The following is a 23,884-nucleotide window of genomic DNA, read 5'->3' on the forward strand; positions in this document are numbered from 1 at the left end:
TGCATATGGTATAATGCTTTTCAGAATGCTTCTAACATTTCCCATTTATGTATTATGCGGTAAAGTGTACCACTTTATCTGCTTAAGTGACTTAACCTCTCTAAGCCACAGTTTCTTCATCTATGAATGAAATAATATTTCCTAATTTATAGAGCTGTTTTACAAATTAAATAAGATGCTTCACAAAAAGCACTTAGCTCAGTACATGAGCTATAGGAAACCCACAGTTCATTGAACTATTCTGTGTTTTGTGTACATATCTATCTTAACTTCCTCTCCAGAAAAATCACCTCTTGGAAGGAGTCAATTCAATATTTGTATTCCTGATAGTGCTTAAAATTGCATCTTAGAGCCTATTTAGTGACTATCTGTTGGATCATGAATTAATAAATACATGGGATTATGTTATCCCAATGGGAGAAGGCATAGTGTTGTTAATACTTCCCAGTAGATCCTAGTGTCTGGCCTCCTGCTCAGACTTTCTATCCCTATCTGCAGGCACTGGGATCAGGTAAGGGATGAAGTCCAATGGGAGTTTGACCAGGAATCAGAAAGCTTCACGTTGGAGCAGATTGTGGAGCTTGGCATGGATCAGCATGAGAAAATCAGGGAGATATCTGCCTCAGCAACCAAAGAGCTGGCAATAGAATTGGTATGAAGAATGCTCTTCTACACTTACCTACTTCTAAGCACCTACAACAAAGGCTCTCAACTTTTCCTCATCTGAATGCTCTCCCAGCCCCTGTTCACCTTAGGCCGAAATATTTCATTGCTCTGTCCATCCACCGATTTCTCCTCTTAGGCATTACAGAACATTGCCAAGACCTGGGATGTGATCCAGCTAGACATAGTACCCTATAAAGACAAAGGCCACCACCGACTCAGGTAGAGTAGAGCTTGGGGTTCCAGGAGAGGGAGCAGCGTGTGACCAAGATATGGCAGCTGGACTGTGATTTGTATTCCTTCCATCCTAGAGGTACAGAAGAAGTATTCCAGGCTCTGGAGGATAACCAGGTGTCTTTGTCCACCATGAAGGCATCTCGTTTTGTCAGGCCCTTTGAGAAGGAGGTGGATCACTGGGAACGCTGCCTCTCCCTCATTCTGGAGGTTATTGAGACAGTGCTTACAGTGCAGCTTCAGTGGATGTACTTGGAGGTCAGGTCGCAGCACTCCCTTATTTGCTTAGAATCTAGATTTCTGCCCTGCTATCCACCACTTTTTCCCATGTCTAAAATCACTCTTCTTCAAAACAAAGTGTATGATTTGTTGAATGTTTAAGACTGATAATCTACTCTGCAAACCTTCACTCGATTGAAAAAAAAAAAAAAAATCACTCTTCTTCTAGAACCCAGGTGTCTTTTAGTTACTAACTCACCTTAAATTCCCTCTCTAACAAGCCTTTGTTCTTCTCAGCTTTTCATTCTATTCTTCTTCTTGGATACCTGACCATTCAAGCCCAACTTTCCTTCTAAAGCCCCTTATGTTCTACTTAACTGTCATCCTCAGTTTGGGAGCGGGGAGCAGAGGTGGAGAGAGTGTTAAAGCCTCAATTCTTGTTCCCTTAGAATATCTTCCTGGGAGAGGACATCCGCAAGCAGCTGCCCAATGAATCAGCCTTATTTGATGAGGTCAGTGCCACCTGGAAATCCATCATGGACCGGATGAACAAGGACAACAATGCTCTCCGGAGTACCCACTATCCAGGTCTGGGCTCCATGGCTTCTTGCCCTGACAAAGCCTCATTTAATGCTGTGTATAGGTGGTGTCTGGTAGCATAGTGGTTACGAATTGGGCTGTGAACCGCAAGGTCAGCAGTTCGAAACTACTAGCTGCTCCGTGGGAGAAAGATGAGGCTTTCTGCTCCCGTAAAGATTTACAGCCTTGGAAACCTGGTTCAGGGTCGCTATGAGTCAGAACCGACTCGACGGCACTTAACAACAACAACATAGGTGATGTCCTGGCCACAAGTTTCATTTGTTGAAAGTTCAGCTGTTACACCTGGCTGTCATAACACTTCCCGTCACCATTACTACTTATAAACATTCAGTAACAATAATTCAGCAAATTAAATTCAGCAAATATTTGAATGGGGAGTATAAAACAGTGGTTTTAAACTGCGAACCTTGTAGTTCAAACCAACCTTGTAGTCCAGTGCTACTTCTACAGTGCTATACAGGACTCCTTAGCTACCATTTGTTGTTGTTGTTAAGTGCCTTCGAGTCGGTTCCGACCCATAGCGACCCTGTACAGGGTTTCCGAGGGTGTAAATCTTTACGGGAGTAGAAAGCCTCATCTTTCTCCCGCGGAGCGGCTGGTAGTTTCGAACCACTGACCTTAAGGTTCGCAGCCCAATTCATAACCACTACGCTACCAGAGCTATTGTTATTGTTACATTGACCTTAATTTATCAGGCAAAGTAGTTTTTATTATAGATACCTTGGAGACACAGAAAACCTAAGGATTGAGGGAAACAGGGATGGGGCAGAGAGAGGTACACAGAGCAAGGCTTGGTTGACTGGGGTGAAGAGTTAGATAGTCAGATTTGTAACAGGCACCTAGAATGATTATCCTGAGGAGAAAGTTTGGGCAGGAGGTATGAGGACTTGTTTGTTTTGCTTAGGGACAATCTAGCAATTCTTTGTTTTCCAAGAAACTTGAATATAAACATTAAAAAGATAGCACTATAATTTGAAAGGTTTTGATAAAATGCAAAATTGATGACAACTTGCATTTTACAAATAATATTTGAGATAATTGGAAAGAACTATATTTTGGAGCAATTTAGAAGCAAATCCATGAAAACAGTTACCCCTTTGTTAAATGCACAAAATAAATCCATCTCATCCACTGCTACTGAGCCTCCCCACGGTCTCCAGGGACACTCAGGTGCTCACTCTAATTTCTTCCGAATGCTAGAAACTGAAGACAAAGGAATAAACCTAAGGTATGTGGATGTGGGCAAGGAGGAAACTCAAATTATTGAGAACCTAAAACTGTGAATACATTGTAGTATCTTGAATTCTTTGAGGTGGTTCGTATTACTGTTTTATAGACAAAGAGATCAAAGCTCAGTGAGGTCACGTGATAGGTTATTAATGACAGAGCTACCATTTGAATGGTGAACTTTTACCTGCTGATCTGGAACTCTTTTTATTGTATCATGAGGGATGTTGGCATTCTCAGCTTTTGCAACCCTGTTCCATTGTGTACATGTGATAGGTGTTTAAGTCTAATGGTCTCACTTGGATTGTATATAGTAGAACAGTCTTGAATTTTCAGAAGCTTTTGGGATAACCAGCAGACCACCAAGTTCCTTGGCATAATGAAACTATTCTTCTATAGACTGAGGGGAAATGTGCTTAACGTAATGAAATCATGCATAATATGTAATTAATTATGAAATTTATAGTTAATGATGAATTAATGAAGTGGATGGGCTAAGCATGATGCAATTTAGAGGTACTTCTATGCTTCCACAAAGCAGTCTGTACCCCAAAATTCAAGAGCTGGCAAAGTAGATCTAGTTAGGGACACTAGATGTACTCAGGGCAAAGATAAAGGGTCATCAAATGTCACTCATTGCTCCTTTTCCCAGGCCTTCTGGAAAGACTGATGGAAATGAACATAATCCTAGAAGATATTCAGAAGTCTCTGGACATGTATTTAGAGACCAAGCGTCATACTTTCCCCCGCTTCTACTTCTTGTCCAATGACGACCTCCTGGAGATCTTGGGCCAGTCACGCAACCCAGAGGCTGTACAGCCACACCTCAAAAAATGCTTTGACAACATCAAATTGCTGAGGATCCAAAAGGTCAAACAGGAGGTGTCTGTGATGGGATGGAGGGCAGGGCAAGGATGATGCTATCCAGGTAGTCAAGGCTTTGGAGAAAACCATGCTCTCTCAAAGGGATAGGAATGTTAATTTGTGATTCTAGGTTGTCATGGGATAGGACTTTTAAGAATTGGTAATATTGAGGGGAAGGGAAAAGAGCAGAGCAGAGCAGAAATTACCTTGAAAAGGCCACTGTGCTTACTAAGATAGGCAGATAGCACGAGTAGGCAGGCTGGAACATTATGACCTCTCTTTTTCTACAGGTCAGGGGCCCCAGCAGCAAGTGGGAAGCTGTGGGAATGTTCTCTGGTGATGGCGAGTATATTAATTTCCTCCACTCAGTAATTTTGGAAGGACCTGTGGAGGTGAGTTCTGGCAAGGGTATGAGAACCAAGCTAATTCTCCTTCCTATTAGAAAGGTTGCTTGGCTCTGTGAGGAGAGAGCATCTACAAAGGGACCTATGCTTTGAATCTAAGTTTCTTTTTGAAAACCAGTCTATCTTCTAGACTCCATTTCTCTCGAACTCAAGCCACCTGCTGCCCAGTTTCCCCTTTCCTCTTGGGTCCAAAGCCCTGGAGTTCTGTTTCCTAAGTACCTTCCTTCTTGGGAATCTTATCTCCAGGGGGAGGCTGAGGTGTCCTGTTTTCTTCCCTCCCCCAGGTCTGGCTTGGTGAGGTAGAACGCAACATGAGAATGACCCTGCGGGACCTTCTTCGGAACTGCCGCCTGGCCCTGAAGAAGTTCCTTAACAAGAGGGACAAATGGGTGAAGGAGTGGGCTGGCCAGGTGAGCTGGGATCAATAGAAATGGAGGAAAAAGAACGATAGAGCTGAAAGAGGAGTAGCAGGTATAAAGACAGACCCTTGGCTCTCACAAAATAGAGGCTTCTTGCCCCCGCCCCCATTCTGGATTTTGATTCTAATTCCTTACATTCTGGACTTAAGCATGTGCCCATTCTTCAGAGCATAGTAGGCAAATTGAGGCCTGGAAAGAGCTGGGATTTGGGAGCTGGGTATAGGGGTGACCAAGGACAAAGCTATGGAATACAACCTCTCATCTGCCTCACACACCCCAGATGGTGATCACGGCTAGTCAGATTCAGTGGACAGCTGATGTCACCAAGTGCCTGCAGACAGCCAAGGAGCGGGGAGACAAGAAAATCCTCAAAGTCATGAAGAAGAAGCAGGTGTGGAGTCCTACAAGTCTGGAATTGGCTTGGACTTAGACTTGGAGAGAAGAAGGTGATAAGTGGACTTAAAATCAGAGATGAACTGGTGAAACAGGGTCAGAGTGAGGGCACTTCATATAACACAAGTCCAGTGAGATGCTGATATGGGTGCTTTATAATATGCTGTTAGGTGTGATGACAGGCTCTTTTGACACAGTGGAACACAGACACTTGGATAGAAAGGCAGACTCTTTGTTTATACTTCCAAAGAGACATAGAGGGCCACATAGGTGTTGTACTCAGGAATAGGATAACACCAAGCTGGAGTTGTAGGAGATCCGTTATGTATAGCCAACAAGGCAGGGTTAGCTAAATTTCAGGGACTTCCTGTCGATTGGATATTTTAAATATTTCTGCAGGTTCCAGGGCATAGGGGCTGTCCCTGTTTGGTACCTTGTTGTTTGGCTCCAGGGCAATTAGGGCAAGTACATAGTGACCCTAGAGTATGGGAGTCCCATAAAAGAAGTAGTTTGGAGTGTGGTCTTAATCAGCTGCTGAAGAAGGGAACTGACTGGTCTCCAGCCAGGGCCGCAAAACTGGGTCAAGACAGCATTTGTGAAAGATATTACAGTTGGGTGTCAGGAGTTAAATGGAATTGGGGTTTAGCACTGGGGTTGAAGGTAGCATGAGGTTGAAATGAAGTAGGATTAGGCTTTGATTTCATTTCTCCATCTGCCCTTCCCCCACCCCCCACCCCACCCCCATTCCCCAGGTGTCAATACTGAATAAGTATTCAGAAGCCATCAGAGGGAACTTAACCAAGATCATGCGGCTTAAAATTGTGGCTCTGGTGACCATAGAAATCCATGCCCGGGATGTGTTGGAAAAGCTTTATAAGAGTGGTCTCATGGATGTCAATTCATTTGACTGGCTCAGTCAACTTCGGTTCTACTGGGAGAAGGTGCAGATGGGCCTACTCTCCACTCGCCTACCCTCAAATCAATCCTAATGCTTTAATTAAACTCATGTTATCTTCATACAGTGTCTTAACCTAACTCTTAGTCCTATCAGTGCCCTAATCCAGTACTTAGCTCTATCTCAAATCTCCTAAACCAAGAATGGAAAGTAATATTTCCAGTCAGTATTCACTGACTGTTGATTAGGATTCAGAAAGACTCCTGGCAGCTGCTGCCAGTGAGTTGAAGTGGGCATGCAGTATGAAACCCATTCTTCATCTTGCCACGATCAATTCTTGCCTTCTGACTAAAAGTGAACTTCTAGTCTTACTACAATCTCCCTCCCATCTCCGAGCCCTACTTTCCGTCATCTCTCCAACTCTAACTCTTCCTCTATGGCCATCTCACTCTTATCTACCCTGTTTCCCAGGATCTTGATGACTGTGTGATCCGCCAGACCAACACACAATTTCAGTACAGTTATGAGTACTTGGGTAACTCTGGCCGGCTTGTCGTCACCCCACTGACAGACAGGTGTGCTCTGTGGGATTTGCCAAGTGGTTGGGGTAGGCCAGCAAATGCTGGGAGGATTCCAGGAGTGACTCCAGCCCTTTCCTCAATTCCCAGGTGCTACATGACACTGACCACAGCATTACACCTACACCGAGGGGGCTCCCCCAAAGGTCCAGCCGGCACAGGAAAGACCGAGACTGTCAAGGACTTGGGCAAGGCCCTTGGTATATATGTCATTGTGGTTAACTGTTCGGAGGGCCTGGACTACAAATCCATGGGCCGAATGTACTCAGGCCTGGCCCAGGTCAGTATCTTGCCACCCGACCCTGTTGTTGTGAAGTGATGTCGAGTCGGTACCGACCCATAGCGACCATGTATAGAGTTTCCGAGGAGAGGCTGGTGAGCTTGAACTGCCTACCTTGCGGTTCAAACTGCTTTGCGGTCTGGTGCATTAACCCACAGTGCTATACCAGAACACCCTAGAAACCCCTTAAGAACCTTTTCATCTCAGAAAAATCAACTGAAATTTAAATGTGGTTCAGTGCTTTGTAAATTAACAGTATTGTATTGCCTTAGTTAAGTCTTAAAATTGGGGAAGTCCCTTTGTCTCCCTGAGCTTCATTTCACTGTAAAACCGATTGATTATGTCAGGATTAAATACTGTATGTAAACTGTCTGGCACATCATAAACACTCAATATGCACAATCTTTTCCCCTGCCTGATGTAAAGTTCTGACCAGAAACTACAATTGCGCTACTCGGGTACATCCCCCCACACCTATTTTGGAAGCCACCTTGCCTATTAAGTAAACATTTTAAGGAAGGTGTCTTAGCGCTCATGTGATAGTGTCACAGAAATACCACAAGGAGACGATTTTAAAGAGCAGAATTTTATTTTCTCACAGTTTTAGAGACAAAGTCTAAATCTGGGTCTTGGCAGTGTGAATTTCTTTCTTGTTGGTAATCTGAGCATTCCTTGGTTCTTGGCTTCCTTGGCAATCCTCACATGGCGTCTGTCTTCCCCCTGTGTCTACTTCTGGGTTTAATCTGCTTTTTTGATAACTCAGAAGCGATAAGATTTAAGACACATCCGACATTGGTAAGGCCTCATGTACATAACAATGAAAACCCTATCCCAAACAGGATTATATACACAGATACAGAGGTTAAGATTCCATTACCTATTTTGAGGGCATGTAATTCAGTGTGAAGCTTCTAGTTTCTCCCTATCCTGGGGTACCACTCTTGCTGCCATTGACTCTGCCTCCTACTCCACAGACTGGAGCTTGGGGCTGTTTTGATGAGTTTAACCGCATCAACATCGAAGTCCTGTCAGTGGTGGCTCAGCAGATCGTTTCTATCCTCTCAGCCTTGACTGCCGGCCTCACTCGTTTCCATTTTGAGGGTTTTGAAATAAATCTCGTGTGGTCCTGTGGGATCTTCATTACCATGAATCCTGGTAAGGAGCAGTGAGTAGATGGGACGTCAGTGGGGAGAACTGAGTGACCAGGCGAATACCTGAGCATGTTCCTCCACACCACTCCTGACCTATGCCAATATTTAGCTCCGTGAAATCTGACTGAAGGCAGTGAGGGTGAGAGGAGGATTGGATGCACAACGTTCTGGGAGAAGGGAAAGAAATCTTATGGTTCTGACTTGATAAAGGGATTAGTAACTGCTTATGTGTGTATACCAAGGATCCCTATTGATGCCATGGTTATAGCTCTTAACTGCTAAACAAAAGGTTAGCAGTTTGAACCCAGCAGTCGCTTCTGTGGGTGAAAGAGATGACAGTCTGCTTCCATAAAGATTTACAGCCTTAAACGCCATGGGGCAGTTCTACTCTGTCATATACGGTTGCTATGTGTCCGAACTGGACTCAGCGACAGTGCATTTGGTTTTGGTTATATGTGTATATGTAGTATCAGGTCTCTAGTGCCCCAGATGGTTAAGTGCTCAGCTATTAGCTGAAAGGTTGGTGGTTTGAACACATCCAGAGATGGTATAACAGCTAATGTTCTTGTCCTGACATCTACTTCCAGAAGGTTATAGCTTTGAAAACGCTTTGGAGCAGTTCTACTCTGCTCATATGGGGTCACCATGACTCAATGGCAACAAACAACAACAACAGCTATCTTCTTCATTGGGTCATCTTTCAGAGTTCTGGGCTGTCTGCCATCTCTTTTGCAGAATTACAGAAATGCCCTAAAGTACAGGGTCTCGGTGTCTCGTTGCTGTTCCCCAGGAACAGCTCTGGAGAATGATCTAGAAGAGAATAGTCATAGGAAAGGGTTTAGGTGCTGAAAGAATCAGAAAAAACAAAAACAAAAAAAAAAACTCACCAACCATTCCTCAGTAACAGGGTTGCGATGAGTTGTAACTGAATCAATGGCATTTAACATAGAATTTGGAAAGATGAGAAATCAATTGTCTGTGAGTTTGAAAGAGGAAGAAAATAAAAGGACCAGAGATCAGAAAGCAGATCAAAGTGGAATGGGAAGAGCCAGGACTCCGATGAGAAAGGAAGCCATCTTGGAGTTGAAATTTGGGAGAAATTCAAGATTTGGATTTAGGGATGGAACTAGGTTTGGGGAAAATGGGACTGATTGGGAAGGGGCTTTTTGGGAAGCAAATCAAGATGACTATATGGATTCTAAGCAAATGGTACTGGTTTTCAGGCTATGCTGGTCGCACAGAGCTTCCTGATAATCTTAAATCCATGTTTCGTCCAATTGCCATGGTGGTGCCTGATTCTACCCTTATTGCAGAAATCATTCTCTTTGGAGAGGGCTTTGGCAACTGCAAGGTATTCCTGTAATCCTTTCCTTTATTTCCCCCCTTCCATTATTATTCTCTGGGCAGAAGAACCTTCTGAAGGCCTCACAATGACCTCACTAGGAACTTTCTAGCTTGAATTTCTGCCAATAATATTGTTCTCCAAAAGTCCTGTCACAGCTGTTCCTCCTCACATTTTCAGGCGCTGAGAAGGGAAATTGCATTATTGGCAGGACTCTGAAGAGTAACACACATTCAAAGCTGCACACTTCCTGTTGAGGTCAAAATACCATGGGCCACCCACTGATTTGATTGCTATCAGTGTGTACAAGACCCTTGTTTACTATGGTAGTTGCTGAACCTTTTTGAAACCCTGACATAAAGGAGTCACTGGGTAGTGCAATAGTTAATGCTATGCCTCAAAAGCAAGTCCTGGTAACCTGCTTCCAAAATATCAACCATTGAAAACCCTGTGGAGCACAGTTCTACTCTGGCATATATGAGGTCACTATGGAATGGATTCAAAGCAAATGGGTTGGTTTTAGCAACTTAAAGTCTCTGAACCTAGCTTCTGGTACTTATAATGGTTCCAGGATGTAGCAGAGGGATTGGGAGAACACAGGTTGTTTCTTCCTCTGTTTTTATCACCTAGATTCTGGCTAAGAAGGTGTATACTCTTTACTCACTGGCTGTGCAGCAACTCTCCAGACAGGCCCATTATGACTTTGGCCTACGTGCCCTCACCTCCCTCCTGCGCTATGCTGGCAAGAAGCGCCGCCTACAGCCAGATCTAACTGATGAAGAGGTGGGTCAAGGACATAGCCTTTGGACTATAACCTTCATTGTCACTGGTTCCTATTTTTCCCTGGATTTGGGTTCCCAGCCTTCGCCCTTGCCTCCTGTGTTGCTTTAGCTCTACCTATTATGTTACTAAAGACTAAATCTGGTGTTTCCATCATTCTTAGTCCCTTCCCATAGCCCTTTTGCATAAAAAGGGTTTACATCCTGGTTCTTCAAGCCTAAGTCTGTGTCTTCTCCCATCTAGGTTTTGCTGCTCTCAATGAGAGATATGAATATTGCCAAGCTGAATTCAGTTGATGTGCCACTATTCAATGCCATTGTACAAGATCTATTCCCCAGCATTGAGCTGCCTGTCATTGACTATGGAAAGGTATTTGTTCCTTAATATTGTCTCCAATCTCATATGTGAGGGTGGATTTGGGAACAAGAAACTTGACTTCTAGGCTTTGTTGTACCATTCACTAGCTGTGATTTTTGAGCAGACAGTTAACCTTTCTAACTTCCTTATCCATAAAATGCTATGTTGTTGCTGTTAGTTGCCGATGACTAAATTCCAACTCATAGTGAACGCATGAGTAAAGAGTAGAAGTGTTTTGTGGGGTTTCCAAGACTGTGATCGTTTGGGAAGCAGATTGCCAAGTTTGGCACCCAGGGTGCTGTTGGGTGTGTTTGAACTACCAACATTTTGGCTAGTAGTCTAGCGTTTAACTGTTTGTACCACCAAGTGGCTATAAAATTATATAGCTCTATTCAAACAGTCTACTCTCCAATCACAACTCTCCCCTCACCCCCACCTCAGCTGCTTAAGTACCTCTTCCACTCATCAGATCTTTGACATCATTAAGACCTCTAGTCCATTGGCCTTTCCACTTTGCCTATACCCGTTAGACCTTTCCTGCCTCTACTTTCCCCCTCATATAGGGAATTATTATTTTTGTTTTTAACTTTTTATTGTGAATTGAGTGAAGGTTTACAGAGCAGATCATCAGTTTTACATTTAGCAAATTACATAATTTGCTTTATTACATGATTGTAATCCCCTTCGTGTATCAACAGTTAACGGCATTTACCTCTATTCATTTTAACTATTGCATTCCTTCTTTAACTGTTGTCTCCCACTGTTTTCATCTTTCCTCTGCTAACCACTCTCTTGCTGTATATTGCCTTCCGTGTCATCCATGTGTCTACCCTCTACCCTCAACCTATAACCATCATAGATTGTTTCTTTTTATCAAGAAAACATTTTTTAACTTTTTACAATCTTGGTCTCATACAATGTTTGTCCTTTTGTGATTGACTAATTTCACTCAGCATACTGTCTTCCAGGTTCAACCAAGTTGTGACGTGTTTCACAGATTCATCATTATTCTTCAATGTTTTGTAGTATTACATTTTGTGTATGTATCAAAGTTTGCTTAACCATTCTTCTGCTGATGGACATTTAGGCTGTCTCCATCTTTCTGATATGTCTCTTGTAAACAATATATTGAAGGATCCTGTTTTCTTATCCATTCTGCTTTTTATGTCTCTTAACTGGAACATTTAATCCATTTACATTCAGTGTAATTATAAATAGGTATGAATTGATTGTTATTTTTGTGTGGGCTTATTTTGTTTTTTGTGGTGTTGCTGGATTATGTTGGCTAGGATTTTGTTGAGAATTTTTGCATCTATGTTCATGAGGGAGATTGGTCTATAATTTTCTTTCTTAGTGACATCCTTCCCTGGTTTTGGTATGAGGGTTTTAAGATCATCAATTTTGCATTCAACAAATCATATGCTTTGTTTCATCTCAATGATTGCAGCCCTCTTCATGCAATAACAGTTGTCCCACTTTTTCCCTGTGTGGTTGTTATTGTCATTGTTAAGTGCTGTCAAGTCAGTGTCGACTCACAGCGATGCTGTACGGGTTTTCCAAGGAGTAACTGGTGAGTTTGAACCACCAACCTTGTGATTCAAACTGACCTTGTGGTCCAGTTCTTTATCTCACTTACTCATGTACAAATATCAAATTATTGAAATGACATGGAAAAGGAGCTCTGACCACAATAAAACTAAACTAGAAATTGATAACAAAATATAATTAGAAAAAAACCCAACCCATATATTGGAAAATTAAGTTTTTAATTAGGTGCCATCAAGCCAGTACCGATTCCTAGTGACCGTATACACATCAGAATGAAACACTACCAGAATGAGACACTACCAACCTCACAATCTCTGCTACATTTGAGCCCATTGCTGCTGCCACTGTGCCAGTCCATCTAGCTGGGGTTAGTCCTTTTTTCTCTGACCCTACACTTTACCAAACATGATAACCTTCTCCAGGGGCTGGTCCCTTCTGACAATGTGTCCAAAATATGAGAGATGAACTCTGGCCATCCTGGCTTCAAAGGTGCATTCTGGATGTACTTCTTCCAACACAAATTAGTTTGTTCTTTTGGCAGTCCATGGTACTTTTAATATTCTCCTTCAACACCACAAGTCAAATGCATCAATTCTTCTATTCACTGTCCAACTTTCATGTGCATATGAGATTATTGAAAATATCATGATTGGATCAGGTATACCTTAGTCCTCAAAGGTACAAAGAAAGTATCATTACTCCCATTTAGCAGATGCAGAAACTGAGGCTCAGAAAAGTCACTTTCTCAGGGTCACACAGATGGAAGCTGGGGGCCCAGGCTAGTTGACTCCAGATCCAAATCTCTTTACTCAGCAATTGACCAACTTCCAGTGAAAGAACAATCACCAGTGTTCATGGAGCCCTGGTGCCAATTTTTTCTTTCTTTTTTTTAGCAATTTGAACATCATCCTTCTAGACATTGGAGAGATTTTGAAGCCCTTTTTAGGCCTCTCCCTTTATCTTTCACCTCCTTCATCTCCTCTTCTTTCAGCTGCGGGAGACCATTGAGCAGGAGGTTCGAGATCTAGGACTTCAGGCTACACGATTCACGCTCACCAAGGTTATCCAGTTGTATGAAACCAAGAACTCCCGTCACTCCACGATGATTGTGGGCTGCACAGGCAGTGGCAAGACTGCCTGCTGGCGAATTCTGCAGTTGTCCTTATCTAACCTGAGCCGCGCTGGAGATCCCAACTTCAACATTGTTAGAGTACGGAGACTGAACAATAAAGACAAGAGCAGAGACTTAAATAGCAGGAGGTTGGGGGCAAGAATGCTACAGAGGTGTGAAAGAAAGGAGCGCAGGCTAAGAAGGGTGTGGTGTGCCTGGGTCTCCAGAAGGCCTAAGAGAGAGAAGAGAGAGAGGAGGGACGGAAAACTAGAGGTATCAGGAGATCTTGGGGGGTTTGCATGCCAGCAGCTCAAACACCCCTTCCTGTGCCTTTTGTTTTTCATCTTGAATTGGGTGAAAGTTTACAGAGCAAATCATTTTTCCATTTCAGTTCTTACACATTTTGCTTCATGATTGCGATTCCCATTGTAGAGCATCACTCAGCTCATTCCCTCTCTATTTTCCCTTCTTTCCTGTGCCATTTTTAGGAATTCCCATTGAACCCAAAGGCCTTATCCCTGGGGGAGCTCTATGGGGAATATGACCTCAACACTAATGAATGGACAGATGGTATCTTGTCTAGTGTCATGCGGACAACATGTGCAGGTACCCAAGGACCACGGGGTGTGGAGGGCAAATGCTCGAATCTTGAGGGGGTGGGAGGTTTGGGGATCAGAAGCTCAAGTTTGGGCAAGGAAATCTTAGGGAATGCTGAGGCATGAGGAGGCATATGCTTGTATTTTGAGGATCCCTGGTATAGAGGGAGGGCTAAGTAAGGAGGCTCGTGTGTTTTGTATCACCTTCCCTTCAACATAGACGAGAAACCTGATGAAAAGTGGATCCTTTTTGATGGCCCTGTGGACACACTGTGGATTGAGAGCATGAACTCTGTCATGGATGATAACAAAGTGTTGACTCTCATCAATGGAGAGCGCATTGCAATGCCTGAGCAGGTATGGGGTGCAGTTGACTACACAGAACCCTACAGAGGTAACCACTGGAGGGCCAAGGGGAGGAGTGCCAGAACTCTGAGAGAAGAGTAAGTGCTACAGGGGAGAGCTAAGGAAGAGGCTGCCTGGATTCAGGGAAACCCACAACTGAAGGAAAAAGGCTTTGTCTGTGATAGATGTTGAAAACAATCATACAGAAAAGTGCCTTGTGTACTGGAAGTGTTGTGTAGACTGGGGCAGCCTTCCCAGTGCTTTCCTGCTGACACCTAAGAGATGATCTTCATGTATGTACCAGTGTTACGAATTCATTGCCTGTGAAGCCGACTCCTTTCCCCTCCAAAAACAATGCAAGTACGAAAGCGATATTTTCAAAAGGAGAACCTTGAATGTGTTCTACTTTATTTAAAAAAAAAGCAAACCACAGGTATTTATGAATCATGCCATACTTTGAACTCAGTGGAGACTCCTTTGGGTATCAGAATTCTATGGTGTTTTTATTAGTTGTGCTATGTTGGGGGTAGAGGAAAACAGAATGTTCTGCCAACATGTGTCCTTAGGTGTCTCTCCTGTTTGAAGTGGAGAACTTGTCAGTGGCCTCTCCAGCCACTGTATCACGCTGTGGGATGGTCTATACTGACTATGTTGACCTGGGTTGGAAGCCGTATGTTCAGTCATGGCTGGAGAAGAGGCCAAAGGTAGAATGGGGATTGAGGAGAGGGGAAGTAACCAGGGTGGTCTACACAGCACAAAAGCAAATAAAGAGCTCCATCTTATTTAATACTAGGCTGAGGTAGAGCTCCTTCAACGCATGTTTGAGAAGTTCATCAACAAGATTCTGGCGTTTAAGAAGGACAACTGTAATGAGTTAGTGCCGCTTCCTGAATACAGTGGCATCATCTCCCTCTGCAAGCTGTACTCGGCACTGGCCACACCAGAGAATGGGGTAAGCAGAGGAACACAAATTAGAGCCAGGGCAGAAAGGGATCATGGGACCTGTCAAGGAAAGGGTGTATCTGAGACACAGATTGAATATGAAGCTTGTATAGAGCAGAGACTCCAAATATACAATGGGCATGAAAGCAGTAAGCTAGGTATGTGTGTGTCTAGGAGGCCATAGTAAGGATTCTAAATTGAATATAGTACACAATGGAGATACCCTGTAACCTCCAATCCATATTTTGGGAGCCGTGGATAGTTCATTTCTCCATTCTTTCAAAAAGTAAATATTAAGTCTTCATATATATAAAGCCTTGGATACAGTTTCAGCTGCAGGGAGCGCTCAGATAAATCTGATGAGGAGTTCTAGAAATTTTAGATTCATTTCTATTTCAGGCCCAGATTTGAGAATTGTAGACTGAGGATCAAGAATCCATATTACTGTTGAGATTAAATCACACATAGAAGATTAAATCACACATAGAAGTGGTTTATATTGTTTTTAAATACATTGCCAGATAAATTAAACAATAATACATATTAACAACTATGACAAGCTATAACAGTTCCTGGTACAAACAAAACCCACTGCCATCAAGTTGACTCCAGCTCATAGTGATCCTAGAGGTACAATAGAAGTGCTCCATAGGGTTTCTGAACCTCTAAATCTTTACGGAAACAGATTGCCTCGTCTTTCTCCCATTTAAGGCTGGGGAGCTTGAACCACCAACTTTTTACTTAGCAGTTCAATGCTTAATATAAATTGAAAACATGTATGTGGACTCGTAAGGTAGCTTGTTGGAAAAGGACACTAGTGTGTTATTGGTACAAAGGTACTCAAGAGGGCTGACTGAGTATAGGAAGGCTTCCTGGATGAACAGCATCTAGAGCAGGAATTTCAAGAAACGGGAGGGACCACAATGGACAGAGTAAAGAGAGGAGGAGGAGGGCCTTCCTGGAAAAGAGAATGGCCTTTGCACATATACTGAGGCATATCTCTCAGTTGTGTTCCTGTGCAGCAGAGGCTCCAAGGAGAGGACTTGACCATGAGGAGGATAAATTGTGTTGTGTGTTGGGGTGAGCTGGACATGCAGCTGAAGTATTCTGCATCTAATATGGTAGACAATAGAGTCTCAACATCATTTCCTACCTATATTTTGAGGATTAAGGCTTACTCTAAGAGTAAGTCCAGTATTTTGGATTGGCAGCATCCTGGATATCAAATTTACCTGCTCTTCTAGGTATTCAGAGCCCACCCTCAGGAGCTCTCCACCCTGGGGTCCATAATTGTTACACACAGTCAGTTAGAGATGGTCCATTTGGTGCTAAGTTAGTTGTCTATTGGCCATTTTCCTTGAGGAGGTCTGGTGGAAACTAGATGGTTCTATGGGATCCATTCATCCATCCAAAAAAGCAGCATCTCTACTGTGTCCCATAGTGTATTTAGAGTCCCATGAGCTCTAAATACACTGTTTCTGCAGTTAAATTGGTATATTGTTCATTAAACAAGTAGTAGTTGAGCCTACTTTCCTTTCTAAAAATTAGAATATTTCATATAAAGCTAAAGTTCTTTTTGATTACTCCTTCCTTCATTCCTAGTCTGCTCTTGGGTCCACACAAGTAACTATTAAAATTATGTTTGTGTTGTCTTCCCAGACCTTTCTTAGTACATGTTTCTATATAAGTTCATAGATAGCCACAGAAAATGTGGTATTTAAAAATTGTGTCATACTGCACTTAAAAAATACTTTTAAAATCAGCGTATTTTTGAGTCTGCTTGCTCATAGTTGTTGGCTGCTGTCAGGTCAGTCCACAACCCCATGTACCGTGGAACAGAATTTTGTCTGATCCCGCACCATTCAGTGATCAACTGCAGATCTGACCATTGTGCTCCATAGGGTTTTTATTGGCTGATTTGTGAAAGTAGGTTCCCAGGCCTATCTTCCTAGTCCATTTTAGTTTAGACGTTCCATTGAAACCTGTTCAGCACCATAGCAACATTTAAGTCTCCATTGATAGATGGGTGGGGCTGTGAAAGAGATGCATTGGTCAGGATTCGAGCCCTGGTCTCCCACACAGAAGGCCAGCATTTTACTACTGACCCACGACTGCTTTCTCTGTCTTGCTACTAGATTACTTTCATGCTTGTAATTGCTGTATTCTATTGCATGGTAGAACACTTAGATTTTCTTTTTCATTCCTCTACCGATGAATGTCATTTCCAATTTTTTTGTAATTACAAGCAAACATGTTTGGACCTGTCTTCTTGATGACACATGAGTGTTTCCCCATGGTGAAAATAGTGTGGCTGGACTTTATCATTTCACAGAGAAGAAAATCAGGGGCAAGTGCTGAGCTGCAAGGAGTTTCACATTTATCTAAATCTTTTAGGTACTGACTTGATGGCACCTAACAACACCACCAACATAACCACATAGTTTTCCAAATAGAACCAGGGAGGGAGGGAAACACTAAGCCTTTGTGATGGTCTGCCAAAGTATTTTCTCTTCTTCCCTCCCAGTTGATTCCAGCTGATGGTGAAAACTTTGCCTCTATGGTGGAAATGACATTTGTGTTCAGCATGATCTGGTCTGTTTGTGCTTCTGTGGATGAGGAGGGCCGCAAGAAGATCGACAGTTACCTCCGAGAGATTGAGGGATCCTTTCCCAATAAGGTCAAGGCAGTCAGAGACCCAGCTGTCCTATTTTTCCAGAACTCATAGATATCCCTCATTCTCAGGCTCTGTTCAAGTTCTAGCCTGCCCACCCAGCTCCCTTTCTTCTAGCCATGGCCTGGGAGTCTTTTATCTGGGCTGAGGACTATTAAAGGAAGGCTTTAGTAACCTGACATACATACCTCTCCTCAGGACACCGTGTATGAGTACTTTGTGGACCCCAAGGTGCGGAGTTGGACATCATTTGAGGAAAAACTTCCTAAGAGTTGGCGCTACCCTCCAAAGTAAGAAAAGGGCCTAAACTGTGTGGATAGGGCTTGGGCCTATGGTGAAGGGGAGACATGGCCAGAGAGAAGGGACCAAGGAGCGATAGTGAGCTGTAGAAAGGAGAAGCTGGATCCCAGTGATGAGGTGATTGTTGAATACAGGAAGCAGTATCTAGAGTCCATAAGGCACAAGCCTGGTGATCCTCAAGCGCTATGAGAGACAGGGTTGATGGTTAGAGGGCTGTGGCACCAGAGATAAAAGGAAGAAAAATTTCAAGAGTAGAATGAAGTGAACCAGTAATCCCTGAATGGAGCCCTGGTATGGCGCTGAAGGATAAGCACTGGACTGCTAATTGCAAAGTTGGCAGTTCAAACCCACCAGCCACTCCTCGGAACCCCTACACATGGTTGCTATGAGTCAGAGCTGACTCAACAGCATTTAACAACAATCCTTAAGACTCCATTCTTTTTCTTCCCTAGTACCCCCTTCTATAAAATCATGGTGCCCACTGTCGACACTGTTCGCTACAACTACCTGGTGAGCGCCTTGGTGTACCACCAGAATCCCATCCTTCTGGTGGGTCCTGTGGGGACTGGGAAGACGTCCATCGCCCAGAGTGTCCTGCAGTCTTTGCCCTCCAGCCAGTGGTCAGTGCTCTCTGTCAACATGTCTGCTCAGGTGTGTTGCAGGACCCAAGGAGACAGGCCACCACCAGCTCCTTGCTCTCTTCCTACCTTCTCCGCACCTCTGGGGTCCAGGTTCCAGATTTATACTTCTTTCTAACCCCAGATTGTGCTTAGGGGACACAAGCATTCATTTTGTGCCTTTTTCACCAGACTACATCCAATAATGTGCAGAGCATCATTGAAAGCAGGGTAGAGAAGCGAACCAAGGGTGTCTATGTGCCATTTGGAGGCAAAAGTATGATCACCTTCATGGATGACTTGAATATGCCAGCTAAGGACATGTTTGGCTCCCAGCCACCCCTGGAGCTGATTCGCTTCTGGATTGATTATGGCTTCTGGTATGATCGTTCGAAACAAATCATGAAGTACATTCGAGTAAGTATTCCAACAAATCTACTCTTCAGGCCACTGTTCTGTCTCATGACAGGCTCAGCCCCTATTTCACTGAGACCCTAGGATACAATCCTATAATCCCAGTTTCTTCACTATATAGGGTGCCCAGTCTCTTCCTTTGGACCCAAACATCTAGCTCCTAAATTATCAGCTTCTTTTATTTATTAACTCTCTTCAATGACCCTGTCCCAAATTTAGTGCCCAAAGGATCCTGTTCCCCAATTTTCCCTCATTTTCCAGCCTCTTATATCACACTTACAAAACAACCTGATTCTTGTCCCAGAACTTCTAGGAGCCCAGGTCCTTTGATACCCCATCTCAGTGCCTCTCCTGTTACTGGAGTGACCACCTCCATGATATTGGTTCTTTGCACCCACCCAACAATTGGTTCCAAGCTCCCATCCAGCCTGGCTCTTCTCCCATAGGATTTTGAACCATCTTGATTTTGTTATTATCTCTATCCTTAACTAAGTGGCAGTTGCCATACTATCCTGGTTTTTGTGGTGCCCCTATATCTGGCCCTTGGGGTGAAAACCAACTCAACAAAATATTAATGTGTTTCTAAGAAAGAATGCACATAGACACACATGCACATCAAAAATAGAACAAGAAAAAGAGGAAGTCTAGAAGACATCGTCTAAATGTTTTTAACTCATCTGTATTTCCTTATCTGGGTTGCAGGGATTATAATGATAAAATAAAGGTAGATGCATTACAGGTAGTCCCTGAATTATGACAGGGTTCCATTCTGATGACTCCCTCATAAGTCGGTTATCAGGACTGACTGTGAGGGCTGGAAATGTAAAGGTTGTAATCTCATTTTTGAAAAAAAGTTTTCATTTTTATTGCCATAGCCTGCTATATTGCAGTGTTTTGAACAATAAAGCATAACATTAAACATCTTAGAATGATAACATTAGCAGATTACATGCTGTAGCATTGTCTGTAGTACAGATTGCTAATAATACAATGTACAAAATAATCCCAAACCATATGGTCATAATGCCAATATATCCTAAATTAGAGACTACCTGTGCTTTAATAATTAAAATACAACAACAGCATCACTTCCTAATTCCTTCCCTCTTTTCCCCTTTCCCTGTCCCTCTTTATTTTTCTGGCTTAACCCTCTTCCCTTGTCCCTCCATTTACTGTCTTCCTCCTGGCTCCTTTTACATCCTGCCCTTCTTGGACCTTGTCTCATTTCTTTTCCCATCTCTCTCTCTGCCTCATCCTGTCTCTGCTCTCTAGGACATGTTCTTGATGGCTGCCATGGGTCCTCCAGGGGGCGGACGGACTGTCATCTCTCCAAGACTACAGAGTCGCTTCAACATCATCAACATGACCTTTCCCACAGTAAGGGAGGAATGGGGCCTGGGTGGGCCTGGGGAGGGGAAACAAGGTGGGCCTGGAGAAGATGCAGGTTGAAGGTAGAACCATCTCTGTTACAGAGATTGATGGAGCAGATCAGGGGTGGTAGTGAGAAGCCTTCCGAAAGAGTTGCTCTAGGGAGTTACAATATATGGAGAGGAGAATGATGTCTGTAGGAGACTTTACTGTCTCCTGAGCTGGGACTGCTGCAGGATACAAGTGTAAATTGCTTCTTCTGAATGTGAAGAGGATGCTGTGGGGCCTACATAGACTAAGGAAGTTGAGCTTCAAAGCTGGAGCACCAGGTGCAGAATTTAAGGGGACACACAAAAAAACTCAGTAATCAAAATGAAAATATTATAAAACAAATTTTTAGAAAGTCAAAATGAATACAAAAAAATTAATGAGCAAAATACTAAAATGTTAAGTACATACAAGATGAGTGCAATGCCGTTCTGAGCTGTCTAGAAACTTATGGCAAAAGGAAAACCCAAAAATAATACGGATCCTGTCTTCATTTTAAATATTACATGTTTATGGCTTTTTTTCTCTAAATTTTATTTATTGTTGAGAATACACACAGCAAAACATATACCAATTCAACAGTTTCTACATGAAAAATTTAGTGATGTTGATTACATTTGAGTTGTAAAACTCTTCTCATCCTTCTTTTCTGAGTTGCTCCTCTCTCATTGGAGTCCTGGTGTGGTGCTGTTGGTTAATGCACTGGACTGCAAAGTTCGCTTGAACCGTGAGGCCTGGTGATTCAAGTTCACCAGCTGCTCCTCAGAAACCCTATACAAGGTTGCTATGGGTCGGAATCTGACTCTATGGCACTTAACAACAACAATCTCCCTCATTAACACAAGCTCACTTCCCTGTAAGTTGTTCCTTCCTCATTAGCATAAACTCACGTCCTATCTAATATTTCAAGTTGCTGAGGATAAGAGTTTCAGGAGTTCATCTACCATCACTGGCTCCAGAAAGTCTAGAGTACATGAGAATTTGACATTCTCTTTGTGTTTCCTCCCTTTTGGTCATGACTTTCTATGAAATCTTTGATCAAAATGTTTGGTAATGGTAGCCAGGCACCATTCACTTCTGGTCTCATGACAAAGAAGACAGTTGCTTGTGGTGACTATTAGTCAACAATCTCTATATCCTCCTCCTATTCCTGACTTTCCCGCCTCTGTTGTTCTGGGTGAATTGTTGTTAAGTGCCATTGAGAATTCTATGAATTCTGACTCATAGAAACCCTGTAAACAGGTTCTGAGGAGCAACTGGCAGGTTTGAACTGCTGACCTTGTGATTTGCAGTCCAGTGCTTACCCTACAGGGCCACACCAGGAGTCCAGGTGATTTGAGACCAACTATTATGCCTCGGGTGGCTCTTTGCAAGTTTTTAAGTCCCCAGGTACTACACAATAAGCTAGGAGGCAGGACAGAAACACTAAACAAGTTATTAGGCCAATTAACTGGGATGTCCCATGAAACCATGACCCTAAACCTCCAAACCAAAGAACCAAGTCCTATGAGATATTTGGTAGTACATAAGCAGCACTCATTTAATTTTGCCCTGGTGTGGTGCTATAAGATAAGCATGGACTGCTAGTCACAAGATCAACAGTTCAAACCCACCAGCAGCAACTTGGAAACCTTATACAGGGTCTCCATGCAACAACTGATGGCACACAAACAGCAACAATTATAAATAAATATATCACACAACTTTTACCAATTCAACTTTTTACAGGTGTACAACTTATTGACAACATTTCCAACAATCAGCTCTGCAGCCCTACACTTAACATGGTATTTCCATCACCATTAACTCCTCCCTCCCATCGCTGGTAAATCACTAACTCTGTACATTTACCTTTCTTGTAGTTTTATATAAGGAAGGTCATACAATATTTATCCTTTTGTAATTGACTTAACTTTGCTCAGCATAAATACTATAGTATGTATGAAGACTTCATTTCTCCTACTGCCTGAGTAGTATTCCATTGTATGTATGTACCACATTTTGTTTATTCATTCTTCCGTTGATGGAAACAATCTAGGTTGTTTCCACCTGTTAGCTATTGTGAACATTGGTGTACAAGTCTCTTTTGGAACCTTTGCTTTCAAGTCTTTTGGCTCCATACCTAGGAGTGGAATTTCTGGGTCATATGGTAGTTATGGGGCACGCAATGTCGCCATACAATAAGCCATGGACTGCGAACCACAAGGTCCATTGTTTGAGCCACTAGCTGATCCTTGGGGGAAAGATAAGGCTTTCTTCTCCGGCAAAGATTTAAAGCCACAGAAACTCTATATAGGATTGCTGTGAGTTGAATCCACTCAACAGCACCTAAGAACAATAATAGTAGTTCTGGTTTTCAGTTTTTGACAACCTGCCACATAGTTTTCCAAAGTAACTGTTGCATTTTCATTGCCGCCAACAATGGATCAGGGTTGCAATTTCCCCACATCTTATACAACATTTGTTATTTTCTGGGTTTTGTTTCTGTTTTCTATCTTAACCATCCTAGTAGGAGTGTAATGGTATCTCATTATGGTTTTGATTTGTATCTCTATGAAGGCTAATGGGGCTGAGCAAATTTTCATGTGTTTGATGGCCATTTCAATAGTGTTCTCTTTGGTAAAATGTCTATTCAAATCCTTTGTCCATTTTATGATTAGGCTCTTGTATTTTTATTGTTAAGTTGTTTTATATATAATTTGGTTATTAGATTTTTGTTGAATATATGGTTTCCAAAAACATTATCTCATTCAGTAGCTTATCTATTCACTTTTTTGGTAAGGTTCTTTGATGAACAAAAGTTTAAAATTTTTATGAGATCCCATTTATTTGTTTTGTCTTTTACTGTTAGTGTTTTTGTCATCATATTAGATGATCCATTGTTGAAAGCTAGACCTGACAGCATTGCCCTGCTTATTCTAAAAATGTAATGGTTTTAGTTTGTATATTTATGTACTCCTTAATCCATTTTGCATTTTGTTTTGTGTATGGTGTGAGGCAAGGATCCTATTCATGTTTCTGCATGTAGAAACCCAATATTCCCAGCACCATTTATTGAAGACTCTTTTTTTCCCCATCAAATGGACTTAGGACCCTTGTTAAAAACATAAATAAAAAATCAGTTGACCATAGATGTATTGGTTTATTGCTATGCTCTCAGATCTACTCCATTGGTCTACGTGTCTGTCTATTATTATACTAGAATTAGGCTGTTTTGATTGCTATAACTGTATTGTTGTTGTTAGGTGCCATCAACTTGGTACTGACTCATAGCGACCCTATGTACAACAGAATGAAACACTGCCTAGTCCTGGGCCAACCTCACAATTGTTGGCACACTTGAGTCCATCAATGATGCAATCCATCTCATTGAGGGTCTTCCTCTTTTTCTCTGACCCTCCACCTTACCAAACATGATATCCTTCTCCAGTGACTGGTTCCTCCTGACAATATGTCCAAAGTGTGAGAGACGAAGTTTGGCCATCTTGGCCTCCAAGGAGCACTCTGGCTGCACTTCT

The 23,884-nt window shown here is 42.6% G+C and overlaps 1 protein-coding gene across 1 annotated transcript in view; it reads left to right on the forward strand.

Moving 5' to 3' along the window:
• DNAH2 (dynein, axonemal, heavy chain 2) overlaps window positions 1-23,884 on the forward strand; it is a 151,080-nt gene that overhangs the window by 81,283 nt on the left and 45,913 nt on the right. Inside the window, exons 24-48 of the mRNA XM_006863499.1 lie at window positions 499-652; window positions 803-885; window positions 975-1,155; window positions 1,566-1,704; window positions 3,596-3,813; window positions 4,098-4,199; window positions 4,496-4,621; window positions 4,911-5,021; window positions 5,776-5,964; window positions 6,390-6,493; window positions 6,587-6,776; window positions 7,751-7,931; window positions 9,151-9,278; window positions 9,900-10,052; window positions 10,293-10,418; window positions 12,946-13,164; window positions 13,554-13,671; window positions 13,882-14,018; window positions 14,573-14,710; window positions 14,800-14,958; window positions 17,473-17,625; window positions 17,818-17,909; window positions 18,372-18,570; window positions 18,729-18,953; window positions 20,223-20,327. Of these exons, the coding sequence (XP_006863561.1) occupies window positions 499-652; window positions 803-885; window positions 975-1,155; window positions 1,566-1,704; window positions 3,596-3,813; window positions 4,098-4,199; window positions 4,496-4,621; window positions 4,911-5,021; window positions 5,776-5,964; window positions 6,390-6,493; window positions 6,587-6,776; window positions 7,751-7,931; window positions 9,151-9,278; window positions 9,900-10,052; window positions 10,293-10,418; window positions 12,946-13,164; window positions 13,554-13,671; window positions 13,882-14,018; window positions 14,573-14,710; window positions 14,800-14,958; window positions 17,473-17,625; window positions 17,818-17,909; window positions 18,372-18,570; window positions 18,729-18,953; window positions 20,223-20,327 (3,730 nt within the window). The remainder of the gene's footprint in view (window positions 1-498; window positions 653-802; window positions 886-974; window positions 1,156-1,565; window positions 1,705-3,595; window positions 3,814-4,097; window positions 4,200-4,495; window positions 4,622-4,910; window positions 5,022-5,775; window positions 5,965-6,389; window positions 6,494-6,586; window positions 6,777-7,750; window positions 7,932-9,150; window positions 9,279-9,899; window positions 10,053-10,292; window positions 10,419-12,945; window positions 13,165-13,553; window positions 13,672-13,881; window positions 14,019-14,572; window positions 14,711-14,799; window positions 14,959-17,472; window positions 17,626-17,817; window positions 17,910-18,371; window positions 18,571-18,728; window positions 18,954-20,222; window positions 20,328-23,884) is intronic.

Source organism: Chrysochloris asiatica, unplaced genomic scaffold (assembly GCF_000296735.1).
Source record: "Chrysochloris asiatica unplaced genomic scaffold, ChrAsi1.0 scaffold00054, whole genome shotgun sequence".
Classification (NCBI taxonomy): domain Eukaryota; kingdom Metazoa; phylum Chordata; class Mammalia; order Afrosoricida; family Chrysochloridae; genus Chrysochloris; species Chrysochloris asiatica.